The 13,870-nt window shown below is 37.2% G+C and overlaps 1 protein-coding gene across 1 annotated transcript in view; it reads right to left on the bottom strand.

The window, feature by feature from the left end:
- The window catches only part of GMCL1 (germ cell-less 1, spermatogenesis associated), a 56,680-nt gene that overhangs the window by 17,059 nt on the left and 25,751 nt on the right, over nucleotides 1–13,870 (bottom strand). Inside the window, exons 10-12 of the mRNA XM_038551514.1 lie at nucleotides 7,788–7,857; nucleotides 4,532–4,607; nucleotides 64–209 (exon numbers count right to left, since the gene is read on the bottom strand). Coding sequence (XP_038407442.1) covers nucleotides 64–209; nucleotides 4,532–4,607; nucleotides 7,788–7,857 — 292 coding nt within the window. The remainder of the gene's footprint in view (nucleotides 1–63; nucleotides 210–4,531; nucleotides 4,608–7,787; nucleotides 7,858–13,870) is intronic.

Raw genomic sequence — 13,870 nt, 5'->3', positions numbered from 1 at the left:
GGGTTTTATTTCATTTCTTTTATTTTTTCTGGAGGAGGAATGGGGCAGGGAAATTCATCCTACCTAAATGCTATGCTCCTTCGAGGTTGTAAACTGACAGATCCACTACATGGCTGATTCAGTGTGTTGCGTTTGAAAATGATGTATCGATTGGTGTAAGTTACAAGCAGGTCAAAGCCGAAGTTAAAACCTGTCCACCGCCAGCAGTACTAAGGAAATACAAAAGAGAAAGATTTACTTCAGTTTATCACACTAGCAAATCAAAAATAAAAATTTCAAAATGTCCTTTCTTTAACTCCTTTCAAATATTTATCCCTCATGGGTACTTTTCCTTTAAGGCTTATCACACAGAATATATATAAAGGTTTACCGTGTCGGTATAGTGTATTTCAAAACCAGAAAAGCAGCCCTCATGGTCACCATTCTTTAAGGTACTTTCATAATATCACTTCTTCATGATCTGTTTTGTTATGTCTCCACACTGTTATTCTATCGTAAGTAATATGGCTTTTGACTGCAACTCTAAGGAGGTATAGCTTAGAGGGCTAGGAGGCTATATGGAGGTATTAAGAACCCATTAAAATCTACCTTGCTTTAAAAATACTCTAAATTCCTTAAATAACTAACAGATACATAGTCACTTTAATTAATTTATTTTTTAAAGTTTATTTAGTTATCTCTATCCCCAACTTGGGGCTCAATATCATGACCTTAAGATCAAGAGCTGCAAGCTCTTCAAGGTCATCCAGACACCCCACAACTGGGTTATTTTAAATACCATCATGCGGTTCACAAGTTTGTTTAATCTATCACTATTAATGGACTATTAAGCAAGCTGGTAAGGTATAGTGAAGGAAAGTTAGGGCTTCAAGTGTTTGGTTGACACTAAGAGTTACAACATTAATTCAATAGCTCACAGGTATTTATTGAGCACATATTATGTGCCAAGTACTGCTCTAGGCATTGAAGTAAGTTTCTGCGCGGGTACAATGTGCTATTTTAATATGCGTATGTCTGTGTGGAAGGAATAGATGCAATGGAATGGAAGACAACAAAACAGAATAGAATGGCAGGACAGAGAAGCTTGCAGCTGGGGAATCTGCTGGTTCAGACAGGTGGTCAGGTAAAGTCTCTCTAAGGAGACACTAGGTGAGCAGGGCCCTGAGTCTAATAAAGGGCAGACCAGTAACTATCTGCAGAGTGAAGTAGGCAGAGAGGACAGGAGGTACAAAGCTCTGGAGATAAAAACATGCTTAGCCTCTTTGAGGAACGTCAAGAAGGCTATGTGGCTAGGGCAATCACATAGGTGGACAGAAAAATAGGAATACATTCAGAGGATTGGTCAGGGGTCAGGAAATGTAGGGCTTAGGAGTCCTTAGTAAGGAAGAGCACGCATTTCTTCTAAGTGCAGTAAGAGGCTGATGGAAAGTTCTAGGGAAGGGAGAAACATTTGAGATGATTTAACTTGCATCTAAAAAAAAATGATTTTGGCTGTTATATGGGAAACAAAATGTAGAAGATCAAGAGCAAAAGTAGGGAGAGCAGTTATGATGCTGCCACGATAGTCTAGGCAAGAGATAACGGTGGCCTGGACTTGGGTGTAGTGGCATACATGCTAAGAATCTATTTCATAAGTAGAGCCTGGAGGAATTTCTGATGAACACCAGGTATGGTATTTAAGATAGAAGTATCTCAAGTTCGCAGCCTATTCAACAGATGAATGAGAGAGAGGCCCTTTATGGGTTAGAGAATTCCTTGGAAAGGAGAAAGTCTGGGGATGAAAATCAAAGAGTTCAGCTTGGGACTATTTTATTCAAGATGCTACTAGGATTCTAAGAAAGGTATCAAGTGAGTAGCTATATATATGAATCTGGAGTTAGAAGTCATCAGTGTGAAGTCATTTGAACTAGGTGAGATTCCTTTGGAGTGAGCTTAGACAGGGAAGAAGTCCCAAGTACAGAGCCTCTAGTCATACCAACATTTGTTGAGAAAGAGAAGGATCTAGGCGAAGACTTGGAAGGAATAGCCAAATAAATTGGGAAGAAAACCAGCAGAATATGCTGTCCCAAAAGTGAAATGGAGAAAATCTCCAAGAAAGAGTGACTGCAGATGTGTCATGCTGCCAAGAGCTTCTGGAAGACTAAAAACTACCTACCTCACTTGGCAATGTGGAAATCATTGGTGACAACAACATGGCAGTTTCACTGGAATTTACTGTGATAAATGAATTGGAGTGAATTCAAGAGAGCATCAGAAAAACGGAAATATAGACAAATATGAGCAACTTTTTTCAATGAGTTTTTTGCTTTCGAGAGATACAGAGACATGGAGTGGTAGCTAGAGAAGAATGTGGGGTCAGGGTGTGGTTCCAGATGGGCGGTGGTATGGTATATTGAATGCTCAATGAGAATGACCCAGTAGAAGAGAAAATGATCCTGATGCAGGAGAGGCAGGTGATAACTGAAGGAGCAACGCCTCTGAATAGGTAAGAAGGGATGGTGGAGTTTGCCATGAGGGGAGGGGATGGACTAGATGGATAGAAGCAGATGGTTCATCCATTCTAATACGAGGAAAAGCAGAGCGCATAGCTATAGCTGCAGACAGATCACCAGAACTGTTCGGCAAGAGGATGTGTAGATTCTCTTCCTATTGCTTTTATTTTCTGATGGAGGAAATAAGGTTATAGGTAAGAATGAGACAGATAGCACTGCCCCTTTTAAAGAAGGTCTGACAGGTACTCAAAGAATGACAGGATAAATTCAATAGGTAAATATAGGAGGGTCACCATGCAGCACCTGAAGTTTAGTTACAAACATTCAAGTGAAACCTGGTGGGGTACAGTTTTTCTTTAGTCATATCCATCTATTTGAAAGCAGGAATGGAGTACATGGCAAATCAGGATTTAATAAGAATTGGGGTTTAGCCAGCTGAGCCTGACAGAGTGAAAAGGGAAGTTAGGAGTATTAACCAGGAACCAATTTTAAGATGGAACATAAAATGTAAGTAAAGAAAGAAGTAGGGATGTGATGAGAGGGTAATGGGAAAAAAGGTAGTAAGAATAATGTATTATACATCCCAGTGGAGTTAAAAAATTGTTGGGAGTCCAGGTTCTAGAAAGAGAGTGCTAGAAAGATAATAGAAGTGGAATCTGAAAATGGTATGCTTGAAATGGCAATTTTGAAGGGGGTGTATTGTTTAGTAAAGCAAAAAGTGAAGATATGCTTCTTCCAGAAAATGGGTGCTGGAGGTAGGGTAGAGCTAAGATCACTGTGGGGACAAAGGTCAGGGAATAGAGACACTGAAATCACCAAGACTGACAACAAGAACAGTGATAAATATGGAGAGCCCAGTGAATGATGCTATTCAGTGGTGTAGAGTATTGAGTGGTGTAGTAGAAGCATGTGCTTCAAAGGAGCTGTGGTTCAGTGAGGGAGGGAGTTGTGGAAGTAGCAACAAGGAAGACTAAGGAGTAAAGAAGACACCTACCTATTCCCCTTTCATATGCTACTAATATTTATCACAATTATTGAATGTAAACTTAATTAATGTCTAAAAACAAGAAAAGTTAAAATGAGGGAAACTTTGGGAGAAAAATAACTGCTTATCTAAATTAGACTGATTTATTATTATCTTTTAGAAGAGGGATGGGCAGAGGGAGAGAAAGAACCTATAGCAGTCTCCATGCCCAGTGCGTGAGTCCATTGCGAAGCCTGATCCCACAACCCTGGGATCATGACCTGAGCTGAAATCAACAGTCGGATGCTTAACCAACTGAGCCACCCAGACAACCCAGGCTGAATTATTTTTTAAGATGAAAATTACAGGGATCCCTGGGTGGCTCAGCGGTTTGGTGCCTGCCTTCAGCCCAAGGCATGATCCTGGAGTCCTGGGATTGGGTCCTGCATCGGGCTCCCTGCACAGAGCCTGCTCCTCCTCTGCCTGTCTCTGCCTCTGCCTCTCTCTCTCTCTCTCTGCGTCTGTCATGAATAAATAAATAAATTTTAAAAAAAGATGGAAATTACAATTAGAGTGGGATTTTAAAAATTGTAGTTCATGTCCCATTAAAATCAATTTAATGAGTCACAATAAGCTTTTTTAAAAAATTAAAAAGAAAATAGGATTTTTGGATACAGTAATAGTATTGTTTCATAATACTTTTGTTTCACTTATATACATTTATATATAGTGGTAATGAATAAAAGAAGTCTAAATGCAGGTAGCAATCAAAGGGTTTGAATGTCTTTGATTTAAGGTAATCATAAAATTTTAAAAATGACTTTTAAGACTATGTAAGAGCTCCCATATAATTTCTTATTTATCTTAATTTCTGGATTGCAGAGGCCTCTTATATCTCTTAGTTAGACACAAAAGGTCTAATCACCACTCCTTGCCCAGGAGACCATGCTACAGAAACTACCAAGAAAGCTCTTCTGAGGTATGGCAGGTATTGTGATTGTTACACAAAAGTGTATTTTGCACTAGTAGTACAGTAATTTGCATGAGAATATTAAGAGTCATAACCCATACTTACTTCACCATCTTTGGCAAGCTTTCTACCACACCGCATACTATTTCCCTCTAGTTCTTCTTTATTGATTTCTTGAGGCCTAGAAATATACATAAGATGTGAAATCTCATAGAAAATAGGCAACTAATAGTTTAAAAAGAATTAAGTTTAAAAGAAGAGAAAAATTGGCTAATGGATTTAAAAATATCTTTTTGTGGTTACAAAAAAATACAAAAAGCACTGATTAAATCTTGCCCATTGCCTTTGCTAAATTAAAAAAATTAGTAACTTTAATGTTTTTCTTAGCTCTGACTTTTGGACTACTTTTATTAGGGCTTAGCCAAACCAGAGGGAAAAAAATATCTACAAGAAATTGTTCTCATCAAAAAAATAAAACACTGGGATCCCTGGGTGGCGCAGCGGTTTGGTGCCTGCCTTTGGCCCAGGGCGCGATCCTGGAGACCCGGGATCGAATCCCACATCGGGCTCCCGGTGCATGGAGCCTGCTTCTCCCTCTGCCTGTGTCTCTGCCTCTCTCTCTCTCTCTCTCTCTGTGACTATCATAAATAAATAAAAATTAAAAAAAAAAAAAAAAAAAAAAAAAAAAAATAAAACACTGAAAAGTCTAAGTAAAATACGTTAAAATCTATTTAAGATGAGACTTGGTATCATCTACCACTGGACAGTACTTCATATCCAAGCTATCTTTTATGTAGTATAATCATGCAAAGTCAGTATTTAATAGAAGCAGCTATAGAATTGTATCAATTGATCTTTCTTGGTTCCCAAGAAAGCCTTAATCAACTAAGAAAAATACTTTATTTCAAGTTATGATAACAAAAAGCCATGATTAGTTTGGAACCCCAAATGATAGAAATAATACAATATATTCATCATATACAACATTTATTAAGTGCCTAGATATAGATACTAGGGACTTCAATCATCATCAAATTAAAATAGTGAAACAAATATACAAAAAATAAGTAAATGTAAACATGTCCTTGACATCCAAGAGTTCATTCTAGTAGAGATATAAGTAACAATTACAATTATGTGGAGAGAGTTGTGAAGTTAGGGCAGGAAGAGGGCACAGATTTACTGCCTGGGATTAGAGAGGGATCATCACAGAGGAGGTATTATTTGTGCCAAGTGGGAGTTTGTTGAAGTAGAGGTTAGGGGTGGATTCAATGCAGGACAAGGGCACTTCAGGTAGAAGGTCTAGTAGGTAAAAAGAATCTAGAGCATAAAAGAATCCCAAATATATGAAGAATTTCATACATCAAGAGTTTAAGATGAGCACGAGAGGAGGCGAAGTGAAAGACATTTGGGATAGACTTGGACAAGCCCCCCAGACTATGCTAATAAGAGTTTTAACTTTTCCTGTAGATCGTAGAGAGTTCCCAGGCATTAGTTCTGTTACTTTGACATTTTTTATTATGAAAAATTTCAAACGTAAAAGTAGATAAAATAGTATAATGAGCTAAATTTTTTCACCATCTAGCTCAATAATTTTGTTTTAGTTTACTCCAAGCCTACTTCTCCCCATATCCCTTCTGGCTGATCATTTTGAGGCTAATCCTCCAGGCATATCCTTTAATCTGTAAATAGTTCAATATAAATTTCTTAAAGACAAGGAATTTTTTTAAATGTTAATATAATATATATCACATATAAATAACAATAGTCCCTATCATTAAATCCTTGGACATATTTAAGCAGGGAAGTGACACAATTATATTTCTGCTTCAGAAAGATTATCTGTTGGCAATGTGGAAGGAAGAACATGAAAGAAAACTGTGGAGGTAGATTTTATTAGATTATAACCTAGCACTCAGGAAATACACGGTCTTCTTCACTTTAGTAACCCTGCAGCAGTAAGCAGATGCTCAGTGTCTATAAAACAGAGCACTTCATTGGGGTGCTATAATCATACATAAACTTCTGAGGGGAGGAAACCCACTTATTCCAGCTCAGTCTTTTGGGTCAGACTCTATGTTCAACTCAGTAAAGATACAGATGAGGAAAATCTTGAAAAATAAGAACACCCAACATCTAAAAACTGAATATACAAAAGAATGAGGATGACTTTGAAAATATTTCATATATTACAAAATGCTTTGAATCTGAATTCCATTAAATAATTAACTTTCTTTTTTTTGGTTTTTGTTATTTCTTTTTTTTTTTTTTTTAAGATTTTATTTATTTATTCATGAGAAACACAGACAGGGAGGAGAGAGAGAGAGGCAGAGACACAGGCAGAGGGAGAAGCAGGCTCCATGCAGGGAGCCCGATGTGAGACTCGATCCCGGGTCTCCAGGATCACACCCTGGGCTGAAGGCGGCACTAAACCGCTGAGCCACCCGGGTTGCCTGATTTGTTATTATTTCTATTTCAACAATCTTAGTGTGTTTGTGTAGGATAAGTATGCTGTGAATATATTTGGAAAAAGATGGAATATAAATTATAAAGTAGAAACCAAGAATCCTGGAAAATAACCTCATAATCATTACCATGAGTTTGTATAACACTCTCAGACAGTCACTGTGTGGATAAAACATAACTAGGTCATATATTTTAGCAAGTTTTTTGGTACATGAAAATGTGTTAAATCAGGGGCAAAAAAAAAGTCAAACTTAAGGCCTCTTCCATATATACTCACAGATGGATTGTCTCCTCACATGGCCTATAGCCAAGAAGCTAGTATAAAGATCAAATAATAAATGTGGAAGTACTTCTGTGAACTGCAAAGCACACTGAAAGAATAGATATCTGCTTTTCCTTCAAATGAAAAAAGCACAAAAATATTGTGTGTGTGCGGGGGGGGGGGGTCATCTATAACTGGATTATGTTAATTCATTTTAGACTCAGAGATCTTTAAAATACTTCTTAGATAATTAATAAAAAGTACAATATCACAATACTACCACAAATAAGATTAGCTTTACCTATAAAGAAGTATGAAAATCATTCTTTGTGAAACCATTACTCCAAGTAATATTTCAGTATGTTGAAAGAAAATCCTAATATAACACCAGGTGAAACACAGTTTATGAATTATTCAGTTTTTATAAATAAGTAAATGACTATTCAAACATTTCACTAATTGACCAGAAAGATTATTAATATTGATGTTACATAAATATAAGAATAAAAGCTGATTAATGATCTTTTCCCTACTTTAACACCTCTTGATTTTTCAATATAATAAATGCATTTTAAAATTCATAGCAGGGTTTGTTTGTTTATTATGAACAATGAAATGACCTAACATACTTACCCCACCTCACTGTCTTGTTCTGCCCGGAGCATAGCAAGCCATTGCTGTTTATACACTGAAGACAGCCATTCTAAATATAAAAATAGATAAATGTAAAATAATAATAATATGAAGAACATAAAACATTAAAAAATTTTAAGAACTAGGGGCAGCCCGGTGGCTCAGTGGTTTAGTGCCACCTTCAGCCCGGGGCGTGATCCTGGAGACCCGGGATCGAGTCCCATGTCGGGCTCCCTGCACGGAGCCTGCTTCTCCCTCTCCCTATGTCTCTGCCTCTGTGTCTCTCATGAATAAATAAATAAAATCTTAAAAAAAATTAAGAACTGGATAAAATTGTTACTTTTTTTTTTAAAGATTTTATTTATTCAGGAAAAACACAGAGGGGGGGCAGAGGCAGGCAGAGGGAGAAGTAGGCTCCATGCAGGGAGCCTGATGTGGGACTTGACCCTCAGCCAAAAGCAGACACTCAACCCCTGAGCCACCCAGGCATCCCAAAATTGTTACATTTCTAAGCTTAAAATAGCAACAACTAGATCTGGCAGTTTAGATTTTACAAATGCTCTTTAACAATATGGCTAGGGCAGCCTGGGTGACTCAGCAGTTTAGTGCCACCTTCGGCCCAGGGCATGATCCTGAGGTCCTGGGATGGAGTCCCACATCAGGATCCCTGCATGGAGCCTGCTTCTCCCTCTGCCTGTGTCTCTGCCCCCTCCCCCATATCTCTCATGAATAAATAAATAAAATATTAAAAAACAAAACAATATGGCTTAATGATTTTTAGTGTGGTAAACGCTATTTTGCTTTGCTTTAAGATGGACTGTACTTAGATTATATGCATTCACATTAGGATTTAAATCTTTAAAGTAGATTTTTGCATTTAATAGTTTCCTTGTCATAGCTCATATTAATTTTTGTGAGAAACATACGCAAAGTACTATTTTGTTTTCATATAATTTTTATAGAAAACTGAATATATATTAATTTATTAAATTATATAAAAATAACAATTAATGGGAGATAAATTATCAGATGAATCATGCATACTCAAAAATAATTTTGCAGGGTACCTAAGTGCCATAGTTGGGTTAGGCATCCGGACTCTTGGTTTCAACTCAGGTTGTAATCTCAGAGCAGTGAGATATTGAGCCCTGTGACAGTACTGTGTGTGGAGTCTGCTTGATATTCTTTCCCCTTCACCCCCTCCCACTTGTTATTTCTCACTCTCTAAAATAAATAAATCTTTTAAAAAATAATAATTTTGCCATATTAGATTTAGGTAATTTATTAAAAAGAGATTTTAATTTATTCTAAATGGAATAAAAGTTACAGTTATATCTTTTTTTTTTTTAAAAGCGTTTATTTTTAATATTTTTTTTTCAATTTTTATTTATTTATGATAGTCACAGAGAGAGAGAGAGAGAGGCAGAGACACAGGCAGAGGGAGAAGCAGGCTCCATGCACCGGGAGCCCGACGTGGGATTCGATCCCGGGTCTCCAGGATCGCGCCCTGGGCCAAAGGCAGGCGCCAAACCGCTGCGCCACCCAGGGATCCCCAGTTATATCTTTAATAAGCATATAATTTTTACCCACAGGTCTATGTAAACTGAAATTTTAGTTAAAATTTATTAAAAATATAGATAGAACTGGCTTAGTACCATACTTATTTTTGTTTTTATTATATTCCCAACCAAAGAACAGATTTTCTGTTTTTTTTAAGTTAAATGATTTTTCAATCTCTATTAGAAGAATGTAAACCCTACTGTGATTAAAATCCACATTTCACTTCATAAGTCTTTTAAAATAAAGGTATCCAGATGACTTGCACTGTTTATTGGTATCTTCCCTTAAAACTCTATAAATACACTTTAACAAACAGTGTATATTCTCATTCATTTGGGGAATATAAATAATAGTGAAAGGGAATATAAGGGAAGGGAGAAGAAATGTGTGGGAAATATCAGAAAGGGAGAACATAAAGACTCGTAACTCTGGGAAATGAACTAGGGGTGGTGGAAGGGGAGGAGGGCGGGGGGTGGGGGTGAATGGGTGACGGGCACTGAGGGGGACACTTGACGGGATGAGCACTGGGTGTTATTCTGTATGTTGGTAAATTGAACACCAATAAAAAATTAATTTATTAAAAAAATAAAAAATAAAAAAAAAATACACTTTGAATGTTTCGTTCTGTCAAAATATTCTTGTTATTATGCAGAATAACTACTAAATATCTAGGCCACATATAATTTGTTTTCAGTAGGTAAAGACTAGTAAAGTTTATGTGAGTCAGTATAAATGCATACATATTGTGTATTTTATTTGCAATGCATTCTGATTTTTAAATTCTGTTCTAATGTATTTTTTTTATAAAGTTCTACAACTTGGAATAAATTGTAAGACTTGATTTTTTTTATTTATTTATGATAGTCACACAGAGAGAGAGAGAGAGACAGAGACATAGGCAGAGGGAGAAGCAGGCTCCATACACTGGGAGCCCGACGTGGGATTCGATCCCAGGTCTCCAGGATCGCGCCCTGGGCCAAAGGCAGGCACTAAACCGCTGCGCCACCCAGGGATCCCTAATGTATTTTTTAAGAAAAAAGGAGCTGATCTTTTCTCGTTAAAATAGATTTCTTAATTCACTGATAGTTATGCCTCTAAGATAAAATGCATTGATCTAGGGATGTAGAATATAGTTTTCATGATTCATTTATAAAACTGGAATGAAAAGGTTACACATAAATATTGATATTCTCAAATATCATGTAAGATACAGCATGTGAAAAGGTTTTAAAATTCAATTTTAAAATTTAAAGTTTTGGGCAGCCAGGTGGCTCAGTTGTTTCGTGCTGCCTTCAGCCTAGGACCTGATCCTGGAGTCCCAGAATCAGGTCCCACGTCGGGCTCCCTGCATGGAGCCTGCTTCTCCCTCTGCCTGTGTCTCTGCCTCTCTCTCTCTCATGAATAAATAAAATCTTTAAAAAATAAATAAATAAAATTTAAATTTCTCACAACCCTGTGGAGCCTGGGTGGCTGAGTCAGTTAAGTGTCCAACTCTTTTTTTTTTTTTTTTTTTTAAAGATTTATTTTATTTGAGAGAGAGAGAAAGAGGATCTTAATGCTAGGCATGGAGCCAAGATGGGCCTAATCCTAGGACCCCAAAATCATGACCTGAGCAGAAATGAAGAGTCATGCTCAACTGGCTGAGCCACCCAGGTGCCCCAAGCCTCCGACTTAATCTCAGCTCAGGTCATCATGATCTCAGGGCCGTGAAAATTGAGCCTGCATAAGATTCTCTCTCTCTCCCTTGGAGCCTCCTTGCCCCTACTCTCTTTCTCTCTAAAAACATAAAATTTTCACCTTTCAATAATCTCCTTTAAAACCAAAAGCACCAAAGAAAAAAAAAATTCGAAACCAAACACCCCAAAAAACCAAAAACCACTTCAACAAATTAAAAACATGGGTACATAGTTCTGTCTCTCCTTTCTTGTCTTACTTTAAACAAGTAAAAAGTCAAACTAGAAATCTTTCTAGTCACTGGTAGTTTACCCTGTAGCCCAAAAATAAGTCCATAGAACAGTAAGTTCAAATGCAATGTTGAAAAAAAAAAAAAAAAAAAAAAAGAATCTCTGCTAAAATGAGTTTGAGAACATGGGATGAAAATAATTAAGACAGGTTCATCTTTATATCGTTTTTAATACAATTATATGCAGTCCTGTCTCCAAAAGGTAGATATACTACAGAGTTTGCCAGAATCCTTTTTAGCAGAGTTAGTATTCACTTTTTTTTTTTTTTTTTTTTTTAAATTTATGATAGTCACAGAGAGAGAGAGAGGCAGAGACACAGGCAGAGGGAGAAGCAGGCTCCATGCACTGGGAGCCCGATATGGGATTTGATCCCGGGTCTCTTTTTTTTTTTTTAATTTTTATTTATTTATGATAGTCCCAGAGAGAGAGAGAGAGAGAGATAGGCAGAGACATAGGCAGAGGGAGAAGCAGGCTCCATGCACCGGGAGCCTGATGTGGGATTCGATCCCGGGTCTCCAGGATCGCGCCCTGGGCCAAAGGCAGGCGCCAAACCGCTGCGCCACCCAGGGATCCCAGCAGAGTTAGTATTCAATGCAAAGATTCCTTTAAGAAACTTCCATCCAGGAAAATAATCTTAAATACTTATTTTAAATGTTGTTAGACCAAAGCCCCATACAAAAGCTCAAAATGGGCGTTAACAAGGTGCCATCTGACTGTGCCTTGGACTCAGCTACAGATCTAGCATATAGTAATTCTGAATGTAAACAGAGTATTTTTCCAACAGAATAGATGAGATAAGTCAGATAAATTTAGATTACTTCTCTTGTCTTACACAAAGGATATGGTACAAAGGGTCTCCAAAAGCATAATATTTTAAAATCTAATGTCTTAGCCTTACAAATTTTAAAAAAACAAAAAGATAAAGGATGCCTGGGTGGTTTGGTTTAAGTGTCTGTTGACTTCAGCTTGGTCTCCAGGTGGGTTCACACTGGGTGTGGAACCTACTTAGGATTCTCTCTCCCTCTTTTTGCCCCTCTCCCCTTTTTAGACAAACAAAATAAAAAAGATATGTTCCTAATTTACTCAGTATTTTATTACTTAAGTGAAAGAAAAGGTGTATTTTTCAGGTATATACACACAAAAAAATTTACTTATAATCAGTAAAGTTTATAGCAAAAAACAGCCTACAAGTTGAACTGCTATACAAAACACTTAAGTCAGATGTAGATCGTGAAGACCAAAAGTTTACATAATAAAAAAATTCCCATATGGACAAATAAGAGTATTTTGAATAGAGCATCTAGGTATGAAGTATCAGTAACACTATGGAAAAGTCTGACTTTTAAGTAACCAGTAAGAGTGAAAACAATATGATTACAGAACAAGAAAGACGTGGGGCTGCATTTGAGCTGTGCTTCTCACTAGCTGTATGGCAGGACAATTATACTTTACTTCGTCTGTAAATGGGGACAACTACCTTGATGAATTTCAAAGTTATGTTACAAAATAGACATTAAATGCAGTATCTGGCATACACAGAATACTTTGAAGAATCTACACATATTTGCTTACTTTTCCCCATCCTCTCCCTTTACAGTTTTTAGGTTAGCAGCTAGAAATGAAATTTGAGAGCGTAAATGCACGATTAGGCCATATGTAAATCAGTATGTTTTAGAAAACAATTTTAGTTTTCACAGAGTGCCTACTACTTGTCAGTCAGTGCCCTATGTACTAGAAGGAAAAGGTTGTAAAACCTATGGGCCTCACAGTTCAACAAGAACACAGATACATTCTGCACTTAGGTCATCTAGCAAACGATGACAACGTCTTAATCAAGGGAATGCCTTGGGTAAAGGAAGGTGGTGATTTTGAGAACTATCTATGAAAATATCTACAGGGCTTGGTGAATGGATGTGGAGGAAAGAGTTTTAGGAGGAGTGTAGGCTGACTTCCAGGAATTTGTCTTTTTCGTAAGGCTGGGCTATTTATTAATGGTGTTAATGATTAATAGGAACACAGGAAGAAAAAAAGCAGGCAGGGATTGGGGCTGAAGAAGAAATTTAAGTACTGTTTTGAACAGATGGCCGGAAGCAATTTATAGATGGCAAGACAGCAGTTGAATATCGAAGTATGAAATTCAGGGGAGAGGTCAGAACTGGAATCTTTTAATAAATCATATGAACAAAGAATATTACTCTGGGAGAATGAAAAAATCAATGGGTCAAAAGTATTCTCAGGAAGTTAAGAAGTAGGCAGACTAAGAGACACTTACAAAAGAAAAAGAGAAGGAATGGTTAGAGAAATAGGAAAAGACTCAGGAAAGAACAGCATTTCTAAACCATGGGAGTACAGTAGGGAATTTCAAGAAAAAAACAAACAAACCATAACATAAAATGCTAAGTAGGCTAAATGAGGCCAGTAGACTTTGCAAACAGAACAACCCTAACTTTTGCTAGAAGGTCTGAGTGAAACAGTGAGGGCAAGGGACAGACTGCAGAGTGCTGAGAAATTACTAAAAGGAAGGAGACAGCATCTGAAGAAGGGGGCTTAGAAGGTTGC

Source organism: Canis lupus, chromosome 10, assembly GCF_011100685.1.
Source record: "Canis lupus familiaris isolate Mischka breed German Shepherd chromosome 10, alternate assembly UU_Cfam_GSD_1.0, whole genome shotgun sequence".
Taxonomy (NCBI): Eukaryota; Metazoa; Chordata; class Mammalia; order Carnivora; family Canidae; genus Canis; species Canis lupus.
The sequence above is the reverse complement of the archived record's forward strand: the minus strand, read 5'-3'. Positions and strand labels throughout refer to the sequence as shown.